The sequence below is a fragment of the Nasonia vitripennis genome, chromosome 4 (genome assembly GCF_009193385.2).
Source record: "Nasonia vitripennis strain AsymCx chromosome 4, Nvit_psr_1.1, whole genome shotgun sequence".
Taxonomy (NCBI): Eukaryota; Metazoa; Arthropoda; class Insecta; order Hymenoptera; family Pteromalidae; genus Nasonia; species Nasonia vitripennis.
Window position 1 is genome coordinate 7347432 of NC_045760.1, and position 22541 is coordinate 7369972.

General features: G+C 43.5%; 1 protein-coding gene across 8 annotated transcripts in view; it reads left to right on the forward strand.

The window, feature by feature from the left end:
* The window catches only part of Dsx (doublesex), a 51493-nt gene that overhangs the window by 20272 nt on the left and 8680 nt on the right, over window positions 1-22541 (forward strand). For 3 of the 8 annotated variants that reach the window (XM_031928455.2, XM_008207201.4, XM_008207202.4), the window contains exons 2-6: window positions 1273-1838; window positions 2260-2357; window positions 2928-3079; window positions 6958-7104; window positions 16118-16396. In XM_031928455.2, the coding sequence (XP_031784315.1) occupies window positions 1578-1838; window positions 2260-2357; window positions 2928-3079; window positions 6958-7104; window positions 16118-16396 (937 nt within the window). In that variant the 5' untranslated portion in view covers window positions 1273-1577. Of the gene's footprint in view, window positions 1-1272; window positions 1839-2259; window positions 2358-2927; window positions 3080-6957; window positions 8630-16117; window positions 16397-22541 lie in introns of those variants that run through there. The other 5 variants (NM_001162518.1, XM_008207203.4, XM_031928456.2 and 2 more) reach the window with 5 other exon arrangements.

Genomic DNA, 22541 nt, shown 5'->3' on the forward strand with positions numbered 1-22541 from the left:
GCATCCTTTACTTGATTGTAGCCCGAGCAATTTATTCGCCGAGCGGCATACACAGTGAGATACTTTGTTTCCCATTATCAATATATCATTGCGGCCTGATAAGGCCTATCTTAAGTATATGCAAACAGTCTTTCCAATCTTATCGCCAATAACGAAGGATGAACTTTTGCGGATGATTTTAACCAGAACTCGAGGCGAAGAAGCTCTATACGACGCGAGCGCTCTAAGCTGCTTCTTATTTAATGACACAAACGCCTTTCATGAGCTGGTATATGTATTTCTCTTTTTCGCGGTATAACGGAACGGCATGTGGTATTAAATTTTATTGGCGCGACTTATCTAATGAGATTATTGTATTCACTTAGCTACAATAGAGAGCTCTGTTATGTGCGATACGTTGAAATATTTTCTGACGATTGAAAATTGCTCTCGATATCTGCGATGACTTCTATTCAAAAATTCTATTTGTACGTGGGCGAGTTCGACCTAAGAATTTCGTCGAGCACTTTATGTCCTCTCGTATACCAACTGAAATGCATACTCGTCGGAGATGCGGAAAGAGGCGCTCTCTCTCTCTCTCTCTCTCATACGAGCGTATCAAAATTTCACGTTGATCTGTCTTGAAGGCTCATTAGAGCGAGATATAGTAAGTGCTTTTTGTCCATCACGCCGTCAATTACTAGCCGAACGTAATAGAATCTGTGCAGTTTTCAAATTAACGATATACTCACGCCTGCAAAAAGCCTAGCGAGACAAGGTGTACTTAATTATGGAGAAGCAGAAAGCCTGGTTACTGTAATGCGATGGGAGATTTAATTAAACATGCATCGGAGAATATTATATTTCTGAACTGCTTTTTATAATGAGCTGGAATATTCTTATCGTTCGGTGTATTATTACTCGATAAACAAGAATATATTCATAAACTTAGATAAATTTGATAGAATTACTCAACACCCAACGCGACCAGTAGTGCACATGCTCTCGGCTCTGTGAATGGCAAATTAATGTTGATTGAGCAACAATTCTCGTGCGTTCCAGATTTAGACTATCGACTGCGGAGCAACGATCGATTCCTCTTCCGTAGTAATGGAACAGAATGCAACTGTATATTGTGCTGAAGTTATGAATGTATTTTGTATTGCACGCTAAAAGTTATACATTGTAAACGTTTGTCGAAGAACGGAACACTACCTCTCGAAACAATAATTTTAATTTGTGACAAATTCAGTTGATAGTAACGTAATCGTTGAAAATTCTTTGTTGTTTCAGTAACCACCACGACCGCTTGAATAAAACAGCGCAACGATACGAGCCAGTTTGCAAAGAAACTTTGATGTGATATTCAACACGTACTATTGAGTTCAGTGTCGAAGAAACGAAATATTCACCAAAATCAAAGACAATTGACAAACTCGTTTACAAAAAGTGATAGTGTGTTGTTGTTACTTGTGCAAGATTTACACTGATCTTGAGAAATGTGCGACAGCAGAGGGTCTGCAGTGCAAAAGTGTTGCACGGTGCGTCGTAGGTGTTTAGCGTAGACAGTTAATGTGTTCGTAGATGAAAGCGATAGTATGGATCAGTCGGATGACATGGTGTCGAGCGATCGAGAGTCGAGGCTGGGCCAGACATCGACGAAAAAGCCCAAGCCAAGTCAGCGCATACCAAAATGCACGCGATGTCAGAATCACGGCAAGAAGGTCCAGGTCAAGTTCCACAAGCGCGAGTGCGAGTTCAGATACTGTCTCTGTGAGATGTGCATACTCACGACCAAGAGGCAGCAAATTATGAAGGTGCAAACCGCTCAGAGGAGGGCGAGACAGCAACACGAGATGGTGATAATAATTTGTTAAAAATAATGCTTTCCTCGAAACCGATAGTTTCAATTGATAATCAAAGTTTTTATACGAATAGTTAAATTTGCACACTTTGCCGAAAGTCAATAAGGCTCGTTTGTTTTCCTGCTTATAATTGGTGTAATGATTCGAAACTTTGTAGCGCAAAAGCTCACAAGTATACGAGGACGCGAAATAACATGCAATTTGCATAAAGACACCACGTAAGTGGAAAGGGTTGTTTAGCCGCGTACATAAGCCTTCGTACACCTCAAGCGTCAATCGATATTCCTAGCGCTGATATAAATTCCCCCCCTACTCTAGACACTCGTGTATACACTCAAGTTAATCGCGTAAACTCTTCTTAAAATTCATATTAAGCACTCGTCTTTCGCAATACATTACGAAATTGCATTTTCAGCTGATGGAAATGAGGAAGAAATCGGCCAAATCCAAGGACTCGGAGACACCACCGGCTCCAAGCATGAATGGCAGTAATGACAGCAATAGCAGCGACGGGTAGGCTCATTAGTTCTAAAAAATTAAAATTCCGAATAAAACAAAATTCATTATTCATTTTAACAGAAAATAACGTTTGATAAAATACATGATTATAATTTCCCTGCAAAGAATGTGTTATAAAATGAATACTAATAATGATAGATAATTAAGATTAAATGAATCGATTTTTTGATTACTGCTTATTTAGAAAATGATTCAACAATAGACATAGAAACTAAATAGTTGTATCCCATATGTTTAAATATTATAAAGTCAGATGAAGCAGTGTATTGAAGTTACACCAGTTATTCCAATATTAATTTATGAAAGTAATATAATATTCCATATAATATTCTCCCTATTTTCAATTTATAGCTTTAATTTTTCATTTTTTACCAAAATTTGTAACTTTTTTTCGGAATTATGTATTCGAACTAAAGGCATTCTTTTAAAAGTAATTTCCTACACTGTAAAATGTACATTTTATTTCACAAGTAACAATTCTAATTATATAATTCATGCTCATTCACTTTCTATAAAATCTAATAATGAATTTTGATTTTTCGGAACTGATGATCCTACCCGCAGTGACATGCGTAGTTTGAGCAATAACAACAGCAACAGCGAGACGTGCAGGAGCATTGGCGAGCCACTGCCGAGTATACCAATACCGCAAAATTTGCCACCCCCGCTACCCCATACGACTTCGCCCGCCATCACGCTCTTCGAACCCGAACCAAGTAAGTGTGATTAAAAAAATTTCAATAGCTCTGATTTTCTGAAATTCATAATATGCATTTGTTACATCGCTTTGGCGATAACTTGAACGAGATATGATTATGGATGTACGTATTTGGGTTTTTTTTTGTGGACAGTAGAAAGTTTTTGTCAATGAAAAAGTTTATGTGAAGTTAAGGGGAAAACGAGCTAATTCATTTTGCTAAAGTTTTGTCGATGTAGAAATTTCGCTATAGCTTTTTGGTGTTTTATTACTTTTTAGTTAATTGATATAGGGCAGTTAAATTGCATCAACCCTCCTCGGTTCTGCAGAGAACTATGAATGCACGATTAAATTATTTTGATATACCGCATTTGAGCATTGACGGTTATTTAATTGGAAAGCTTTTAGTAAACAGATCGTCATTATCACGGCTGTAGCATTTTAAAAATTAAATCGCAATTTAATTCTTACCATAGAATGTATTCTTTAACAGACGATCAGTAAACTATTAATGGTAGTTTGATCCGTTTCTGCATATTTCGTACCCAATTATAGCATGTATTGCTATCTCTACTTTCAATATCGATTATTAAGCTTTGTACACGTATAAAACGCGGAGTCAACTAAAATCCTCAAAGTGTTATTCGTAAAATACAGCAGTTCGATATTTTTCGTATCCTCAAGCTTATTCATCGGATAGATTTATAAAACTGAAATTATTTTCATTTGTTTAAACGTCGTGAAAGAACATAGTATCTTACAACGTGAACTTTGATGCTTTTCGAATCTCCGTTTATATCGAGTCGAATATTCTTGAGTAGGACGCAATGACGACGGTAAGGCTTACACTCTCGCATAAACGGCTCTCACAATGATCCCTGTGCAACGAAATTCAAGCCACTCTTTCACTTGACAACCCGACCGAATGTTAACCCTGCTTTTACGATCCTCGCCATTGGTCGAGCGGCCATTCGAAGCCGACTAATATAATACGAACTTATATCCAAAGCCGAAACCTAGGATCCGGAGATCTCTTGCTTTCTTGCTTGGGGCCCCTCTCTTCCACTCTCTCTCTCTCTCTCTCTCTCTCTCTCTCTCTCTCTCTCTCTCTCTCTCTCTCTCTCTCTCTCTCTCTCTCTTTCTCTCGGTTTTACGAGCGGACTAGTTTGAAAAAGTCGACTGTTACTTTGTTCGCTTTTCCCAAAACGGCCTGTGGTGCTTGTGTGTTTGTGCGTGTTCTCTGTGCGTCTCTTTGCATGTATGCACTGCAGTCGATGCAGAACGGTCGCTATGAGAAAGAAAGAGAGAGCGAGCGGGCGCTTGTGTATGTATCCCGTTAGGCTGCTTAATTTACACGGTTCTTTATTAATCTTATTCAATCGATTTAACGGCACGAAAAAGCAATGGCATAAAAACGTCGAAGAGATAACGACGGTCACGTACTGTTGCCTTCGACGAAGATGAGAACAAATTTATTTTATAGTTTTTACTGCTGTCTACTTGTCATTGCCAATAATGTATATGAATGAAGCAAGTATCAGGTTAAAGCTGAGAAGTCGTACTTATTGTTGCTTGTATTAAATAATATTTTCTGCTTAGCAAAGACGAATTTGCAATAAGTGCATTATTTCTATAGATTATACCAACCTACTTAATTCAAATCAAGAACGATTCTCGAGCTCGTTAATTCTTGATGCACGCATATCTAGTATGACGCAATAAACTCGATGATGTTAATTTTAGTGCGTTTTTGCGAATGCATGATATCTATATTTGTTACTAGGTTACACCTGTTCTTTTTGAAATATCAACATTGATCCATTTGATCCCAATCGACTTATATTATTTACCGTGTGTCCCGATCCGCTGTTCTGTTTATGACTCAACTTCTTTAAACTCAATAGATTTAAAAAAAATTTATTGTTAATCGATCTTTGCAGCTGACGCTGGCGAGCATAATATATTACGAGCTATAGCTCGTCATGATAGCTTTATACATCTTTCCAGAAAAATAAAGTCCTATGGTATACCTTCTTTATCTTTGATTCAGTAGTTGACATCAATTGCATCTGTGCTCAATATATTGTTCAACGCTTTACTCATGATGTGCCACACTGAATGCGTACAGAAGTCTGAAACAACTCAAAGTCGCATGGCAACGCGGCATTAGGGTGGCATTTTTACGACTTTCTCGGGTCGAGATGACCATATACAGTAGCTGGGATTTTATTCAAGTCACTGTTTAGACCGTACAAGCATTGCTACAAAGTCCCTTTTCTCTCACAGAATCGCAAACAGAATTCGATGAATAGATATAATGTTTGTGTTGTTAACAATAATGAACGTTTTATTTGATAACCAACAATAAATATCTATATCCAAAATAAAAAGCGAAAAATGAATAAAGGAAGGATTTTAAATTTCTCGCGCAGATTTTCTTTCAACGAAAATACTTGTTCTCGTGATAATGATTTTTATTTTGAGAAAATTTGGCAAGTGAATTCAAAAATATAAAAAAGCCACTATTTATTCTCATTTAACTTTTAAGGCTTTTCGCTGATTTAACTATTAAATTATTTTGTGGCCTTTTGCCACATGATTCCCGGTAGTCGCCACTCCAACAGCGTTAACCTTTGTCATCGATATAGCTTTGAATGCTGTGCTGGAGTTTCAATTTCGAGCAACAAGACAACAGTATCATATCTACAAAGCACATTCAGCACCCTTTCGCATTTGTGTTGGTCGAGGGTTGGCTGTCCAGCCGTTTTGGTCAAGCTCTTGCTTTACGCATGATTCATCTCTCTTTCTCTCTGTATCTATCTTTCTCTTTATCTCTCCCTCTCTCGCTCTTTCTCTCACACTCGCACACACAGACGCGCACGGATGCGTGTATTCGCATACTTCAACTCTAGCATAGTACGTTCGTAGTGTTAATCTAAAGTTGCATTTCAATAACGATTGGATGTATGTATAAAAATTCTTTATAAAAATATATTTTTAAAAGTATGATTGTGCTTCATGTGCATTGAAGAATTGACAAATTCTAGCTGTCCAGAAATAAAATGTGTATACGTAAACTTTTTGTAGGCTTGTATTAATTCTCGAATATGATATGACGAGAATTGCTCAAAAGTGTTTACACAAGTATACTTTTCGTTACTTCCGTTCGATCATACGTGCTTCTCAGAAACCGCATCAGAAGAACAAGCGTAGTGTAGCCACAATATTATGTTATGAAATATGCTGTGCGCATAATGTTCACAAGTGAATGGCTGCCTACATACTTACAAGCTCAGTCGCTTGATCCGATTTCCGTTTGCTCGAGATAACGAAGCTCAATCGCGAAATTATCACGTTTCGATACTCATAATTAATCATCGTGTATAATTTTCGAGTTTAACACTACTATAGTAGGGATCTCAGCTTTACACTTAAGGAAAGAGCAATTGAGGGAGGGTCGCATCGCTACATTTACTCGGAATACAAAGCCAGCACATACACACACACACATACAACTCCCCCTTTCGTTCAGCCATATGCCTTTTTTCTCTCATTTTCTTTCCTGTCGCCTATTCGTGGTAGCCATTTCCGTTTTAAAAAGCGTTCTCCAGAGCTCGGAAAGTAGGCGTTCACTAGCGGGAATGGCTTTATACCATTGGCTCACGCATCTTTCGACGTATATGTCCGTAAGAGTATAATATGTACAATGCATATATTTACGTAGTTACATTACAGTATCATGCTGTGCTTTTCTCGTAATTTTATGGTACGAGTTTCGGAGGAAACTTGCAAGACGTTGTACTAAATAATATTCAATCATTGATATTATTCATGAATATTAAAAATAATTATGAGCGATCAACATAATAATTATGAATAAAATTGTCTTTGTTACAGATCCACGACTTGTTGAAGAATTATTAGGATACAGTGTTAAATTATTACAACGGTTTGGCTACCATTGGCAATCGTTAACTTTGATGTACGTAATCTTAAAGGACTCGAGGGCGGATGTGGAAGTAGCCATGCGGCGTATAACTCAAGGTAACCAATCATAAGAATTTACTCATAAAATATAAAGTATTAGTGCTTATCGTCAAAAGTTCAAGTATTTTTGGCATTGCAATGATTTAAAGTTAATTTTTTCTCTAGCAAAAAACGTCTGGCAACCAGAACTTTATTCGAGAATTATTTCTGTCTAGTCAATTTTTATATCTAAATCGTAAACAGTTAAATATATTTTCATCCTAGTATTTCATCTTGAATGATTATTACTATCAAAAGTAATGGCTGTGAATTCTTGTACCTGATGAAAATTATTTTAAGTAACGCTGCATTGAAATAATTCATAATTTTACTTGACACAAATGAATGCAGTTTTTGAAATAATAAGATGGTTGATGCCAATGTTCTATTACAACCTTGAAGATCAAAAGTTCTGCCAATCTTCTCCGAAGATAAGACTTTTGAAAAATTGAAATTATCATATATATTTTTACGTTTGAATACCTTACTCGTTCGACATGAAGATTGTTTTTGATTCATCTACTGAAGATTGCAAACCTGTGGGCATCCTGTAACTCTGCATTCGAAGAATGCATCATTGAAGATTCCATGCACTCACATATACCAAAAAATTATTTAAGACAGTGTTTAACCCACGTCCGTACAACAGTATATGTAAATACATCATCATCGATAACAGCATAAAAGCTGGGTTCATGAAACGGTAGTAAGTTCCTATGATAAATTTACACCACATTGTAAAAGTGCCTATAGATTGTAAAATACCATGATCCGTGGATTAAATTTTCAAAGCCTGAAACGCTTCAGAGAAAAAAACTTCCATATAGCAAAATGTATGAATGATCAATGAACAAAAAGTTAAACAATTAATGTAAATTTGTGTAATTATACGAAATATTCATATTTGATAGGGGGTAACGTAGAACGAATATTAAAATGTTTTATTTTTATTCAAACAAAGTGAGTAGTTACTGAATCAAAAAAAATTTCTCTTTGTTTATAGAACTCAATTGAACTAGTCCCAATTCTCTTTTATTTTTCACATTATCCGTACAAGATTCATATTATGTCATTCGCATCAACGATTGTTAGTATTACATGCGTTTCCGAACATTTATTCAAAAGACGAAACGCGTGTAATTTATGCCTGTTTCAAACTCGTTGATTACATCGCCGGAATAAAATATCCATCAACAATCAGTTCCACTGGATTGTATTTTTCAATCAACCGTTTTATCGCAGTGTGCAGCGCGACTTATCTTGCCAGTGCAGTGCCCATGTAAATGGCAACGTTTGCGCATGTGCAGCTTCTACATAATAACTTGTTAGCTCCTGCGCCGCATGAGTCATTTGTTACAATGTATTGAACGCGGCGAACACGCGTATGTGAGTCGGGCCGCGCGATTGCAACTCGATGTTATACGGCAGGCCTTATCGATTTCCTTGCGCATTCCAACAAACTATTTCGACCGCGACTGCAAACTCGTTTCCCGGAGGAAAGAAACGAACGATTTCTCAAAAAAAAAAAAAAAAAAAAAAAAAACTGATGAGAGGAAGGAATAATACACACTGTGTCAGGGGCGCGATCCCGTTCAGCTGATGACACCAGACGCACATCGCGATAAAGATCGCGAACTGGCGTCGATTGCTCCGTCTACACGCGATGTTTAATGCGACGGCGGCGTTGCACAGCGGATTCACGTGTCGCGCTATTGTCGAGAGCGGAAGAGCAAGGCATTTTTCGCACACTTTGTGCTGCACGCGTCTGATGAGAGATGTTTCATATTTACCAATCGTGAGTAATCGTTTCTCATGATCGATCTGATCGAGTAAAATCGTCGTCGCATTTTTATTCAATGACACCAAACTCACTAATCTGTTTTGCATCAGTATACAATAAACATCAGAGTGTACTTATAAAACATTACATACGCTCGCGCGACAAAAGTTTTTTCATCCATTTAATAACTCTATATACACCCGTGGTTTATATATATTCTGTGGTTTTCTATTCACAATGTTAGCGACACAAAGGTACAGTCTCTCTCTCTCTCTCTCTCTCTCTCTCTCTCTCTCTCTCTCTCTCTGTATATAGATATATATATATATTTCAATTGCTCGGAGTTTAGCTTCGCTGCATAAATGATAATTTTGTAGAAAATTGGCATGTAGCCACGATGAAGAAAGCCCCGCTTGCGCGCTATCCGTCAACTATGGCTTTCAGCTCCTCCACCTATACACATCGACGAAACTTCTTTTTTCGCAGAAATGAAGAAATTATTAACGTCGCTCGGATCTCCCCTATACACGCGCGCGCAGACACAGGCTCACACACATACGAGCTTCCTTTTTTCTCATTAACTTTTATTTGATCTTCCTATCATTGTATACCTTTTTTTCCACACAGCCACAGAGCCGAGCGCGCGAGTTCTCGCGGCAGACCGGGCTTTCTCAAACATACACACACACACACATACGTAGCTAGATATACATATACACGTATATAGCCGCACATATGCGTGCAGCACGGCGCAGGAGGGAAGTAAGTCGTCATGCATATTACAGACATTACGCGAAGTTTTTTTCTCCGTCTTTCTTTTTTGCGGTAACAGCTCGACGCTGCATGCACTCACAAGTTGCGCGACGTGCGGCGCGAGCGAACCGATCGCCGAGTCGCGTCTCTCGAGCTGAGCTGCTATGCTGCTGCACCGGGGATACTGCACGTAAAGCGACGAGTTATATATAAGTAGCGAAACGGCAGCACCGCGTGTATTTTTGCGGGTCAGCCGCAGTGCAGCGGCGCGCGGCTAAGTTCGGTTCGGCTCTCGGAACTGTATAGAGAGTGCTATAGGCGAGGCAAATTATTGCTCTCGGGCGGAGAACCGGTTTTTCATTTCTCGCGCTAAAAACACGCGCGCTCGCACAACAAGCAATTATACGCCGCGTGTGTACCACTTGGTTTTATACTTGTACATACGCGTTATTTGTTTAAACATCGCGACGAGCGAGCGTCGCATCTTATACATAAAACGTACTGCAGTCGCGCTCGTCCGTCGGTTTTTCCTTTCCTGGCGCGCTGCAATGTATCCGTTACCGGCTGCACTTAGTACCGTGTGTTTACTTTCGACAACTTGCTTTTTTACGTCTTGTCAAGGCTCGCGAGGTAATGCCGAAGAAGCTGCAGAAGCTTCGCGTGCAGACACTTCGTGCGTGTGTGTCTGTGTACGCGTTACGCATAGGTATATAGGAGACTGGCAGAATCGCTATGTTTGCCTACGGGGAGAACGGGATATGGGATATGGATTCCGTCGAAGTCTTATTACGCACTAGAGACGCAGGTGTATATTTGTCTAGCTGATCAATTTTATAAGGACAACTGCGCCAAAATTTCATCAAACTCCGTTTTCGCGCTTCATTCATCGGAAGAAGGTTATACAAAAAAAGACGATGCAAACAATCATTCGTCCGATTAAATCTCAATTCCCAGCAACGGCCCCGTAATACTTTGTTTCCTCGGTCTGATTTCTCGTGTCTTGTAACTCGGTATCGCTTCAGGCTCCGGAATGAGCTCTCTCGCGTGCACGCGCGCGCGAACGTCTATATCTAGTCGGACGGGCGACTAGAGAAGCGATGAGCGCTTGTATAACTGTTGCGCACACATAGTTGCAAGCCAACTCGCTCTCCCGCTCGCAATACAGGCGCGCGCGCATATTTATATAGTTCCGCGTACTTTATTAATCACCGCGCAGCACAGTCGCTAATAAACCGTCGGGCCAAAAAGCCCCTGCGCGCTATTTTTAGCCGCGCGCGAATTCAAATCGCGTATCATGATCAAAGCGTCGCGTTGTTGCGAAATAATGTTTGAATAACTATAAATATTAAACTGGCTTGTAGACTGCGCTGTGTGGTCAAGGATATAAGCGGCGATGACGAGGAGATGAATAGAGAGCGGCGGACGAGCTATAACTATATACACGTGTCATGCGCGGAAAGACGGTATGTGTGCGCAAGCTCGAGACTAAGTGCAGCAGCTCGAAACGAGAATGCTAAGTGCTGCTACCGCTGCCGGAGAATGTGTTTGACAAATAGCGAGGAATAGCTCTCGCGAGTAAAAGCTCGTATATATGTATATGCATCAGGCCGACGCGAAAGCTGCGCGGAAAGTCGTTAATCGACGATCGCGCACTGCGCGCGTTTACGAAAACGTGCGGCTTTCGTAATTATAAGGCTCTTCGCTCGAAGTCGCGCACACATTCTCGCAGCCGTCGGTCTTTAAGCGCGTCGAGAGAAGCAATAGCAATAAAATAATGATCGCTCGGCAGCTTCGATAGGCGCAATAAAAGAGAGCAATATTAATGAAGGCCGCACGCGCGTGTCGCTAAAAAGAGGTACATAGTTTTTTTTTTGCATTCCTAGCACGATGCACGCGCGGAATCTCTCGTACACGCGTCTCCTTCTCCATCCGTCGGCTCGTATTCACCGAATTGGCAATCGCATGTAACCTGCGAGAGCTTGCATAATCGCGCGCGAAAGAGATGCGCGCGCACACACGCGCCTATTCACACTGCACGTTGCATGATGCAACTGTCAGAGCGCGCGGAGAAGGAGGAAGACTATACACACGCGCGCGATCGTCTATCCGTATACACATAGATGCGCGCGCGCGCGTGTGTGTGTGTGTGTGTGTGTGTGTGCCTAGGCGCGAGTAGGGATGATTCGATCGCGATGCAAGTGTAGAGCCATGTGCGTGTGTATAGCGAGCGCAATGTGTCAAAGTACGGCACATTTTTTCCTCGAGTGCGCTGTGCGGCTGTGTGCAAAATGCTTTATCGGCATTATCGGCCGCAGGCTTCGTCGCCGCGAGATTTTTGCAGTTTCAAAGTTGCAGCGCGCCGAGAAAAAAACGATAGCGCGTGCCTCGTCATCCAAGTCGAGAGAGATGATTGTCGCCGCGATGTAGATATGTCGGCGACGACTGTCTGCGTGTGCGTGTATGGGTATACGTACTTGCAGCTTCGCAGCTATCCGATTTTTTTCGACGGATAAATTTATACATCGTATACGCGGCTGCGGAGCTATTAACAAAGTTATCGCCGAGCGCCATTCGCTGGAAAGTTTTAGTTCTTTGTCTCCGTGGTGGCAAAAGCGTGTATTATCATTATTCGATGCGGTAATTTCAACGCGCTATCGGCGTGTACTTATCGAGAAGATTTTAAAGAGAAAAAAAACGATTCCTCGTCATTCGTAGATACTCTTCGAGTTTCCCAGCAGCCTTTTCGCGATTACCACGAGTTTTCACATCGGCCGTAATTCAAATTCTCGCAGCCGGCCCGCGTTAAAAGTCGCAAATCCCCAGCGTGCGTAAACTGCCCTCTCTTGCGCGCCAACGGGCATAAAACGCCAAGAGAGAGAACGCGTATAAGAGCCGGCCCAAGCGCGCAGATTTATACCCCGCGAGCTCTTTTTACGATATGTAAAATCGACCTTAGGCATTGTGTGCAGCGTCTGTGCTGCACCGACGCTTATAAGGATACTCGTAAAAACTTGGAGCGCTCTTGAGAAGAAGAGCCGCGCTCCTGAGATATGGCTAGATAATAAAACATTGAAATAATAATAATTTTACAGCGCTGCAGCGCGGATAAATTCCTCGCTCGACAGGCCAAGACAAATCCTCGAGATTTAGCGCTAGGTTGCATTGCATCGATCGCTCTTCATTCATATTAGTCAAACTCTTGGAAAGCGCCGCGCGCGCTTATCGATTGCGTTTATCGCGTTTATTGCTGATGTAACATCGAGTGCAAAAATTTTCTCGGTCTTCTCGCGAGAAAGAACGAACGAAGAAAAGACGAGTCCGTTCATTTTGAGAATGAGATGGTATTTCGAACTTCGTCGAAAAGTACTGCGACGCGTCGAGGAAGTCATTCTCGTGTGCGCACATACATATATAAGCAATAAATTACAAGCGCACCTAGCCGAGCTAATGAATATGTTCGCTCACATTGTATGTACACGCGAGTGAGCGACTGTCGATCCATCATTTATCAAACAGTTACATGCTGTTCCTTTCTTGGAGCTCTTCTCTAACTCCCTTCATAAGAATTAATTGCCGGAGAGAAAAAAAATTCTAAATCATTAGTGACATTAGTGCAGCGTCACGTACCTCGGGAATCGTTTATTTATCTTCAATACGTAATCGGCGCACGGGTATACACACGTATATATATATATATATATATATATATGCGACACTTACATATAGCACACGTACAGGGTTTAAAGAGCGTCTTATCCTTGCTGCGTCTTTCGAGCCGCAACTTTGAGCTCATTGTTCGCCCGATTTACATTCCGGCGCATATATATTGTTGAAAACGATCAAAAGAAGGAGAAAAAGAAGGTTGTAATGTTACATATTTGCGGGATTAATGAGAGCTCTCTCAAGAAGGACATGACGCACCTTCGACAACAGAGTCCGAACACCTTTTTAGGTGACGTTCGTATGAATAAAGATATAGAATTACAGCTGACAGTCGTGCGAGAGCGATATGTGTGCCGTTGCAGTTCGCGCGTTATATACACACAGCTCGAGCCGCTGCGGATAATGTCAGTTTTAACAAACAGTTTTTCCTCGCATAAGGAATGAGTTTCTCTTTAACGATGAAACGCCGCGTGGAAATACTCAAATATATTGCGAATTTTCGCTCCCAAGGTCGGCAATACTTTACACGCGCGCGGACGTGGAAAACGTATGAAAAATATGTGTGTGTGCGTACGTTTTTAACAAAGCTTGTTATTGAAGAAAAATAGGACGAATAAGAGATCGCTAATTCTTTTCTCTCTCCGTAAACCGCGCGAATATATAACTATAGCGATTAATCCCCGTAATTATATATTGAAGCTTGTGTAAAAGTGGCTGCCGATGCTCGAAACTGGTCCGACGATTTTCGGCCCATCCGTAAACACCGTGAATCACGCGCGCCTGCAGCTTACATCAGAGAGTGATTTTTTACGTCTCTCTCTCTCTCCTCTTTCTCATGATACGCGCAGAAATGGCGGCCGCGCTTCTATATGTATACACGCGTACCGCCCCGTGGATGCGCGCGATTCTCATCTCCTCCCTTGCGCCGTATGGTGCGCCGCGCGCTCGCCTCGTGACATCAATGCGCTTGTGTTACAACGCGGCCCCGGATTCACACACGCACGTATACGTATACCTATATATATATATATATATACATACATACACACACACACATACATACACACACACACGCATATGCTGTATACATACTGCATCGCCAACTTCGCGTTTGACGCGCGCGAAATTCGAAGCGAGAGCTTCCGCCCGATGTATCAAATTATTCCCCGGTGTCAATGGGGTGACACCGATCTCTCTCTCTCTCTCTCTCTCTCTCTCTCTCTCTCTCTCTCTCTCTCTCTCTCTCTCTCTCTATCCCTCTCTCTCTGCTTTTTTTATTTCGTTTGTATATGTGTATAGACAGGCTGTACAGCTCATCCGACGACAGACTTGCTCGACAAATCGCTCGGGCTGTTGCTCTATTCGAAGCCGTACATATTATACAGCGTCGTTTGGGCTTGCGGTTCATCACATCGATTACTCTGTGGGAATGTTCGATTCTTCGGTGACTTTTTTATCCTTGCATATACACCCGAGAGGGTAAAAAAATGTGTTTGTATCAGTAATATATAGAGCGACATATACAGCTCAATTAAAGCAGAACACGCGCTACTTTTACAATTATTTTCGAGTTTATACACACTCGTCTGTATATTAAAAAATTATCCTCCCCGGGAGAGCGCTCACGGCAGCGTATGCGGTTTCTCGGGAAAGAATAAACATCCGATACACAGGCTGCAGAAATTCGAGTCGAAGTTTAGTTCCGAAGATAAGAGCTGGAGTAGAGCACTTATTTTCGCGTATACACAATAGCCTGCGGAGAATCGCGTGAGTTGTCTAATTGCATGGCTAAAATCGCTCTCGAGACTGGCCGAAAAGATTGTGTGTTGCGCATCTGGATCTGCGAGCATAATGTCGCGCGGAAGTCGTGACTTTGGCGCTGGCGTGAATACATCTCGGCTTGATCTGCGAAAATACACAATCGGAGCAAATTAATTTCCTCTCTCTCTCTCTCTCTCTATACACTGATAGCTGCGGGCTTTTTGCCTGTATACTTATGTATAACTCGCTTAACTTTGACGATGCTCTGAATCGTTTTGCAATCACACAAATGGATTATCCATATACCTGAAATGCAACGATCGAGAATTAGCCGGGCAGTAATAATCGCTATCCAGTTTTACACGCGCCCGCGAAATCTGTCGAAGGATCTCGAAGTACATTACAGCGAGAGACGACGAGTCTCCTGTAATTACATCGGCTGCTGCATAGGCAAAACATTTAATAATCTTCTTTCGCGCGCACCGGTAGCCAGTCGAGAAAAATAATAACGTATACGCGCGACGAACGGTAATTAAATTTTAAGAGGACTCTCTCTTTCTCTCTCTTGCGCTTGTATTAACTTAGCACGGTTAGCCCACTTACGTTTAACGATTAATGATAAACATGCCAATGAGTTAATAGCCTCGAGATGGAATATGTATACGGGCGCGCGTATATATTGCGTGTACGCGTTGATGAGTAAACCACGCCTTGCGCGCGCCCGACAGCCATTTTGATTCTCTCTCCGCAGCGTTGCGCTCAAGCGCGCCGTGTGTGTATAGATGTGTATTCTGTATATACATATAGTACGGTAACGATGCTCTCTCTCTCTCTCTCTCTCTTCGAACAACGAGCCGTAATGGCCGTTCGCTCGTTATAACGTATTCGAGAGGGAGACGAAGATGAATCAAAAACTTTCTTTCCAGTCGTCGACGAGGTATTTATATCGCACGTACCCAAGTGTATATATATATATATATATATATATATATATATATATATATATATATACACACACTCGGGTACTATATAGAGGAAGTAACGAGGAATGCGATTTTCGCCCCCTATAAACAGCCAACAGCGAGATCCAGGCGACGGCGCAGTTCAACGCGACGTTCGGCGGCTACTACCGGGGCGGCTACTATCCACCCTCGGCCTTCACGAACTCGCTGGCGAACATCGGCAACCTCGGCAACCCGACCTACTTCGGCCAGGTCCCCTACGTCGGCATGGCCTCGCCGTCCGACACGGCCGGGCTGGGCCTCCTGCCCTACGCCTTTGGCACACACGTCGTCAGTCCGAAGGTGCCCTCCAGTCCGGACAGTCCGCCGGAGCGACCCTCGTCCTATCCTGGTAAGAATGAATCTTTTTAACATTTTATATAAGTATTATACGCGAAGAAAACGCGTCGCGCTCGTAAAACTCGTACGGAGCACGTGTGTGTCCAGAAGCTTCTACTTAACGTCGTCTCTCTCTTGTTCTCGCGAGTTCAGCTTCTTCAAAAGGGCCCGCCGATGGCTTACCGGTATCTTGCTGCTATTTCATATTTTATGTCTCTTTTTATGTTCGTTTTCGGAATTACAAGAGAGAGAGAATCGTTTTTCGAGCGGACCCAAAAGGTCCAGCACCCGTGGCTGCTGCTGCTGCTGCTGCGCGCGACCTTCGTAGAAATCGATATACGCACTACTATACCCGCCCACGTTTCTGGCTTTACTGCTCTTTGTCCAGGCTCGCATAACGCGCTCGAGCTCTCTTCCGAGGATGTTTTACACGTGTGGCATGTTTTGCCAGAACGAGTGGAAAACAAGCGGGGTGCGTCCGGCATGGATTGCATACGGTATAGTCACATGATGCGATATAATGTTTAAATTAACTCTCGCGAGCGATTTCGATCGGCGCGTATTTGTTTTTTTTTTTTTTTTTTAATAAAGTATTTGTTTAAAAGCACGAGCAGCCTCGATTTCTCCCTCGAAATAATGCTCTTGCGCGAGCGAGCGCGGTTTAATGGGCCTTTAAAAGTCTATATGTGTATAACAGTCATCTTCATAAATCATATTCGCTTTCGTTCTGCAGCGCTTAAACATATGAATATATAAGCCAGAATATGGCCGCTGCTGTCGTTGAAAACAAAAAATTAAAGTCAAGCATAGCCGTTATGGCGCCACTAAGCATTATAAGGAGAGCATTAAAGAAACGAACACGCAGTGCACGCGAGAGATTAGTTCTCCTTCGAAAGCATAAAACTACCCGACCGACCGGCGTCCTGGGCGTAAAACTGATTTTGAGCTATGAAATATATTTCCTTCTCTTTCCCTCTCCTATATTATAAAATCGCGATAGTCAGCATCGGGCTACTCCGACTCATCCCAGCATTCGCTTCTGATGCATGCGCTTGACTCACTTTATTAATATAAAACACTTCGCGTTGCGCTCTCGAAGGCCGATCGATCAATCTGCGGAAAAGGCGGGCGGCTATAAATACTCCTTTCTCTCTCTCTCTCTCTCTCTCTCTCTCTCTCTATCTCTCTCTCTCTCTCTCTCTCTCTTGCGTCTATAAACCCGCGCGTAGTCCCGTCGTCGCAAGCGATTCGCGCCTACGCCACCTCCGAAGTGTGCACGCGCACATCCGCATGCATCAGCAGCGCGTAAACGAATCTCAATAATAGAACCTAACCGATGCTGCTGCTGCTGCAGCGCCGCAATAATGTATTTAGATCTGCTGTGTATCAGATTTCTCCGCTACTGCACGCTGCAGGCCTCCGATAATAGACGGGACGATTAAATATTTGCCCCGGACGCTTCGGACGCACGGCGGACGATGAGTGAGCAACATTGTCGAGGACGGTATAGCGACGCACAATGTGCCTAATGTACACGTCGCTGTGCCAAGACGACGACGAAACAGGAAGAGGCCGGCGTTGTCGTATCGCGCATACAGTCTTTTGGCAGCGAGTCAGTCCGTCGGTTAGTTGCAGCCGCGAGATTTAAGCCTTTCTCTCGATCTGTGTGCTACGCAGTGCGCGACTTCATCAAAGTCTGCGGCCGAGCGTCGGTCGGATTACTGGCGTTAATGATGCCAGCGCTATAAAGAATCGAATTTACGAGTGACGGGCCAAGAAAAGATTCTCTCTCGGCGGCCTCTCTCTCCTATTCTTGCGGATACCTTTGCAGATTTCGTTCTCCCTTCGTATACCGGCTTCGTGCGAGACATCGTGCGAACGAGTCATCTCTCTCTGTCTTCAAAGGCGGAAACACGGACTGTGTTTGCTTACGTTCTTTTACATTTTGTTTGTGCACGGAAGCCGATGTTCCATTAAACTTTTCCGAAATAGTCTCCTCTCACTCTGTAGCGGCGACGATGATGTCGTATAAAATAGATACGCGGGTGAAAATAGAATCTGCATATAATAAATCAGAGACTTCCGCGTCATAATAGTGTATGAAACGCCTTAATTTTCCTCTTGCGCTCATCCGCATTGCGACGTCGTGGATACTTATTGCAGTCGCCGGAATTGAAATTTTCGGCCATTCGAACAGTCGAACGTATTGTGTTTGCGAGTCGTAAATTGCGCGTATTTATACCGTTCGATGATTTCGTGCACCGCGATCGCACAATGATCGTCAAGTGATCGTGTAAAAACTCAACTCGCGAAAACCCGTACGCGTTTCTTAATAACCACACCAATTAAACGCGCGTATGAGCACATATGCCTATATTTACAGCAGCAGCAGCAAATTTACTCCTTTCAGCCGATAAACAAACAAAGGAGAGAGACGCGAAAAGCTCCTTTAGAAATTTATCCGTTTACCGCCTGTCGCTTACTCGATGGAAGATGTCATACGAGAAAGGACGAGATTTCGATGCAGCGGCTTCTCGTCGATATAATACGAGCAAAGCTCTATTCCCACACGCACAGCACACCAAGCTACACCCGGTCGTTCGCACATTTTCAACACAACCGCACAGCGCACAGCGCATTCCGCGCAATAATACGAGCCTCCTTGTCCCAAGATTCTTATAATACCGGCTACACTGCAGCCGCACTATCTCGCTGCGGCGGACGCATAAATGAGCTAACAAGGGCGAGCTCCAGAGCGGCATCAATGTAATGAGCATCGGGATCCGCGCAGAGGACTTAACGAGGCGGCTGTCGTAAAGCCCCGCGCGAACCTCTTTACAGCTTCGCCAGAGGATTTTCCGTTGAGCGGCCGCGTTTTTTCTTTATTTCCGCGAATATTTTTCTGCGCCGAGAGTATTTCTCGCGAGAGAGGCCCTTGAAGTTTATTTTCGAGAAGCGCGCGTAAACCCGCCCGTTTTACGAGACAGCTCGCGTACTAGCAGCGAATCTCTTTCTCTGTGCATCGATGCCCTTGTTTTCGAGTGCGCGCGTGCAGTCGAGCTTACGGATGTATGCAGGCTGCGTTTGACGAGCACCTAAATCAATTTACTTGTCGTGTGCACCAGCTGGGAGAGAAAGAGAGGTACATTATACGCGAGAGCTTTATTGGGATATTTATGCGCGGGGGAGAGGGACTTTCAGTGATTTGCGAGCTTCGGCTTTCTTCCTTCGAGTTCGAATGTTCTGATGGAACTGTAATTCGACGTGTTAGGTTATATGCAAACGCCGGATAAAATAGTCTGTTGCTCAACGCGGATGTGTATACGTATGCGCGCGCACGCGTGCTCAGATGTAAAATTTTAATTACGCTCTCTACTGCAAAGGAGCGCTAAGTTATGCATGAGTTTTTACTCAATTCCGCCATCAAAACGTCAGGCTCTCCGCGCGAGCTGCCCATGAAACGTCTCTTATTAAAGCTCTCGCATAGCTCGCGCCAAGACAGTCGCGACTGAGATCCGCGAATAGCCTTAAAAATATCGCGCCAGTGCGCTTGGTTTTTAATTAATTTTTACCGCGAAGCGAAGAACGCGCAGCGCTATTGTTCCGCGCGCGTATATTATACACACATACGCTTATGTATGATATACTCGCGCGCGCGCGCACATACGCTCTCCCGCGCAGCGATCCCAAAGGGCTTTAGTACTTTCTAACCATGCTCGTGGGCTACAATTAAAGCCGCATAAAAGCGCCTCGTAACTTTTTCTCCCTGCGCGCACAGCGTCACGTCGTCGTCCCCGGTTTCATTTATTTGCGCGCCGCGCGCCAGGCAAAAAATCAGCCTCGGTGCATTCTTAATGAGCTCGAAGGAGGGGCTTCTCGTTTCGGGGTGCACTCGTCGCTCGCTCTTTGTTTTTCAATTTTTATGCGATTTCTCGAAATTCTATAAGCAGGGGCGGCCCTTTTTTTGCTATACCGTTGCTCTGCAATTTTCGAAGGCCGCTCGTTATTATTATTTCGCTTCACAATTTGATGGTTCCGGAAACTCGCTGCGCTGATCACTTGTCATCTTTGAGAAGTGTATTATTTTGCCAACCGCTAGTAGTGTGTACCTGCTCATCAGCCGCGCGCGTTTATCTGGTCGATTCGGCTACTGGTTGACGACGTTCCACAAAAACCCAGTATTCGATCCTTCTCCTGTAAAGCCGTCGTTCTCTGAACAATCGTCGTTTAATTAAAAGCTATAATGCACGAGGATTTCGTCGGCCGAAGCGACGTCTCGAAGCTCTGCCGATGGCGTTTACGGCTCGTGAGAGAGAGAGAGAGAGAGAGAGAGAGAGAGAGAGAGAGAGAGAGAGAGAGAGAGAGAGAGAGAGAATATAGGTACGTAAACGCGTGGAAAAATACGCGCTTGGCGCATCGACGCTTAAAGTCATACGCGCGAAAATATGGCCGAGCTCCGATGAAATATGACGGACGTAGGCTGCGACGGCGCATAAAACGCGAGCCCGCTTTTAGTGCTGGGCCTTGAGAATGCAACGCGCGCTCACTCTCGCGGTAATATAACGTCGCGCAAGGGTCGTACGCCGCCGCTAATGCGGAATATTATACTCGAAAGCCATAGAGCTGGCACAATTATCGATAAGATTCTAAAGATCGTGTGCTGGAAAGGTTTTTCAGGGCTGCCTGTGAAATTCGTGCGTACATCTTTATCTCGTAAATTAATTCTGCGAACGAAAAATACAACACACCAGACTCTCGACGCGCGATTAAACTGTAAAATTTTACGACCTTTCATAAAACCGCGCCGCTGCATTTGCACTTGACATGGGCATCGGCCGAAAATGGCGTCGTTTAAATTAAGTTAATAAGTTTGAATATGTTTTTTACTCGCGTATAGTTTCGCATCAGACGAAGAAGGAGAAGAAGAAGTCGCGATGTCGCCGCATTAAGCATATTACGCAGGCCGCTAGGAAAATTATTGGCGATCGTAAAGTAATGTTTTACACATCCGCGCACGCATGCCGTGCATCAGGTTGATTGTTAATTCGATGCCATTACCCGTCGCGCGCTAATGTAACATTCCTTTCACTTGTAACAACTCCCGGCGATGTTTCGCTGCGATAAAATCGCGGCAATGATAAAGTTGCATTTTAAAAGTCTCGCAGCGGCTCTCGTATTATTCGACGTATATGCAGCGGACGAAAATTTAATGCGCAAAGCAATTAAAGCTTTCAGCTAGGACTTTTCATCGTCGAACCGTAAAATCCGTCTTTTTTCGCAATACATGCGCGCTGCGCCGAGTATGAATTCATTAGCGCTTTATTTATTTACTGCAAAGCGACATAGCGAGTACGTATATATACGCTTGCAAACGCACGAGAGATAGATTTTACGATCAGCTCGTAACGGCGGACCTCTCAATTTTCATATATCCACCCGCGGCGAGCTTTCCAATTTTCCCGCCGATATATTTAAGCGCGAGATCGCGACACACTACGCTTAGCTCGATGATTCAGCTCTTGAATAAACATTCGACGAAATCTCGTCGGCGGGTGAAATTATACAGCTTTAAAGAGTCGAAGCGATCCCCTCGCTCTGTCATCCTTTTTCGGCCGCGTATAGGTATATAACGTAGAGCTACTCGTCGTCGTCGGCGGCAGCGGCGGTTCTCCAAGCCAGGCTCTCTCTCTCCTCCGCGAACTTTTATGTTTTCGAAGCAGCCGCGCGCGCAGTGATTTTACGAGCGGCAAGCACGGGGTGAAAAATGAGAGAAAGAGACGCTGCGCTGCCGAGAAAGAGAGAAGTGGGAGGAAGTACGTAAGAAGCCGCAAAGCACTTTACCGAAAGACGATAAACCTCCGCCCACCTCGCTCTCTCGCTCGCTCGTTTTCATTTTAGATACGTGCTAGGATATATGTCTCCTTTCCTCTATCTCTCTCGCTCTTTCTTTCGAGCGCGAACGGGATCGTTTACGACTTTGCGCGCAAGTGCTTGTCTCTCTCTCTCTCTCTCTCTCTCTCTCTCTCTCTCTCTCTCTCTCTCTCTCTCTTTCGCTCGCTCTCGTCGCCGGCAGAGAGAATCCGCTTGAAAGTCGAGGCGACGCCCAAACCGCAGCGAGCATAGGAATTTAAAATATTTTTCTCGAATGTTGCCCGCGC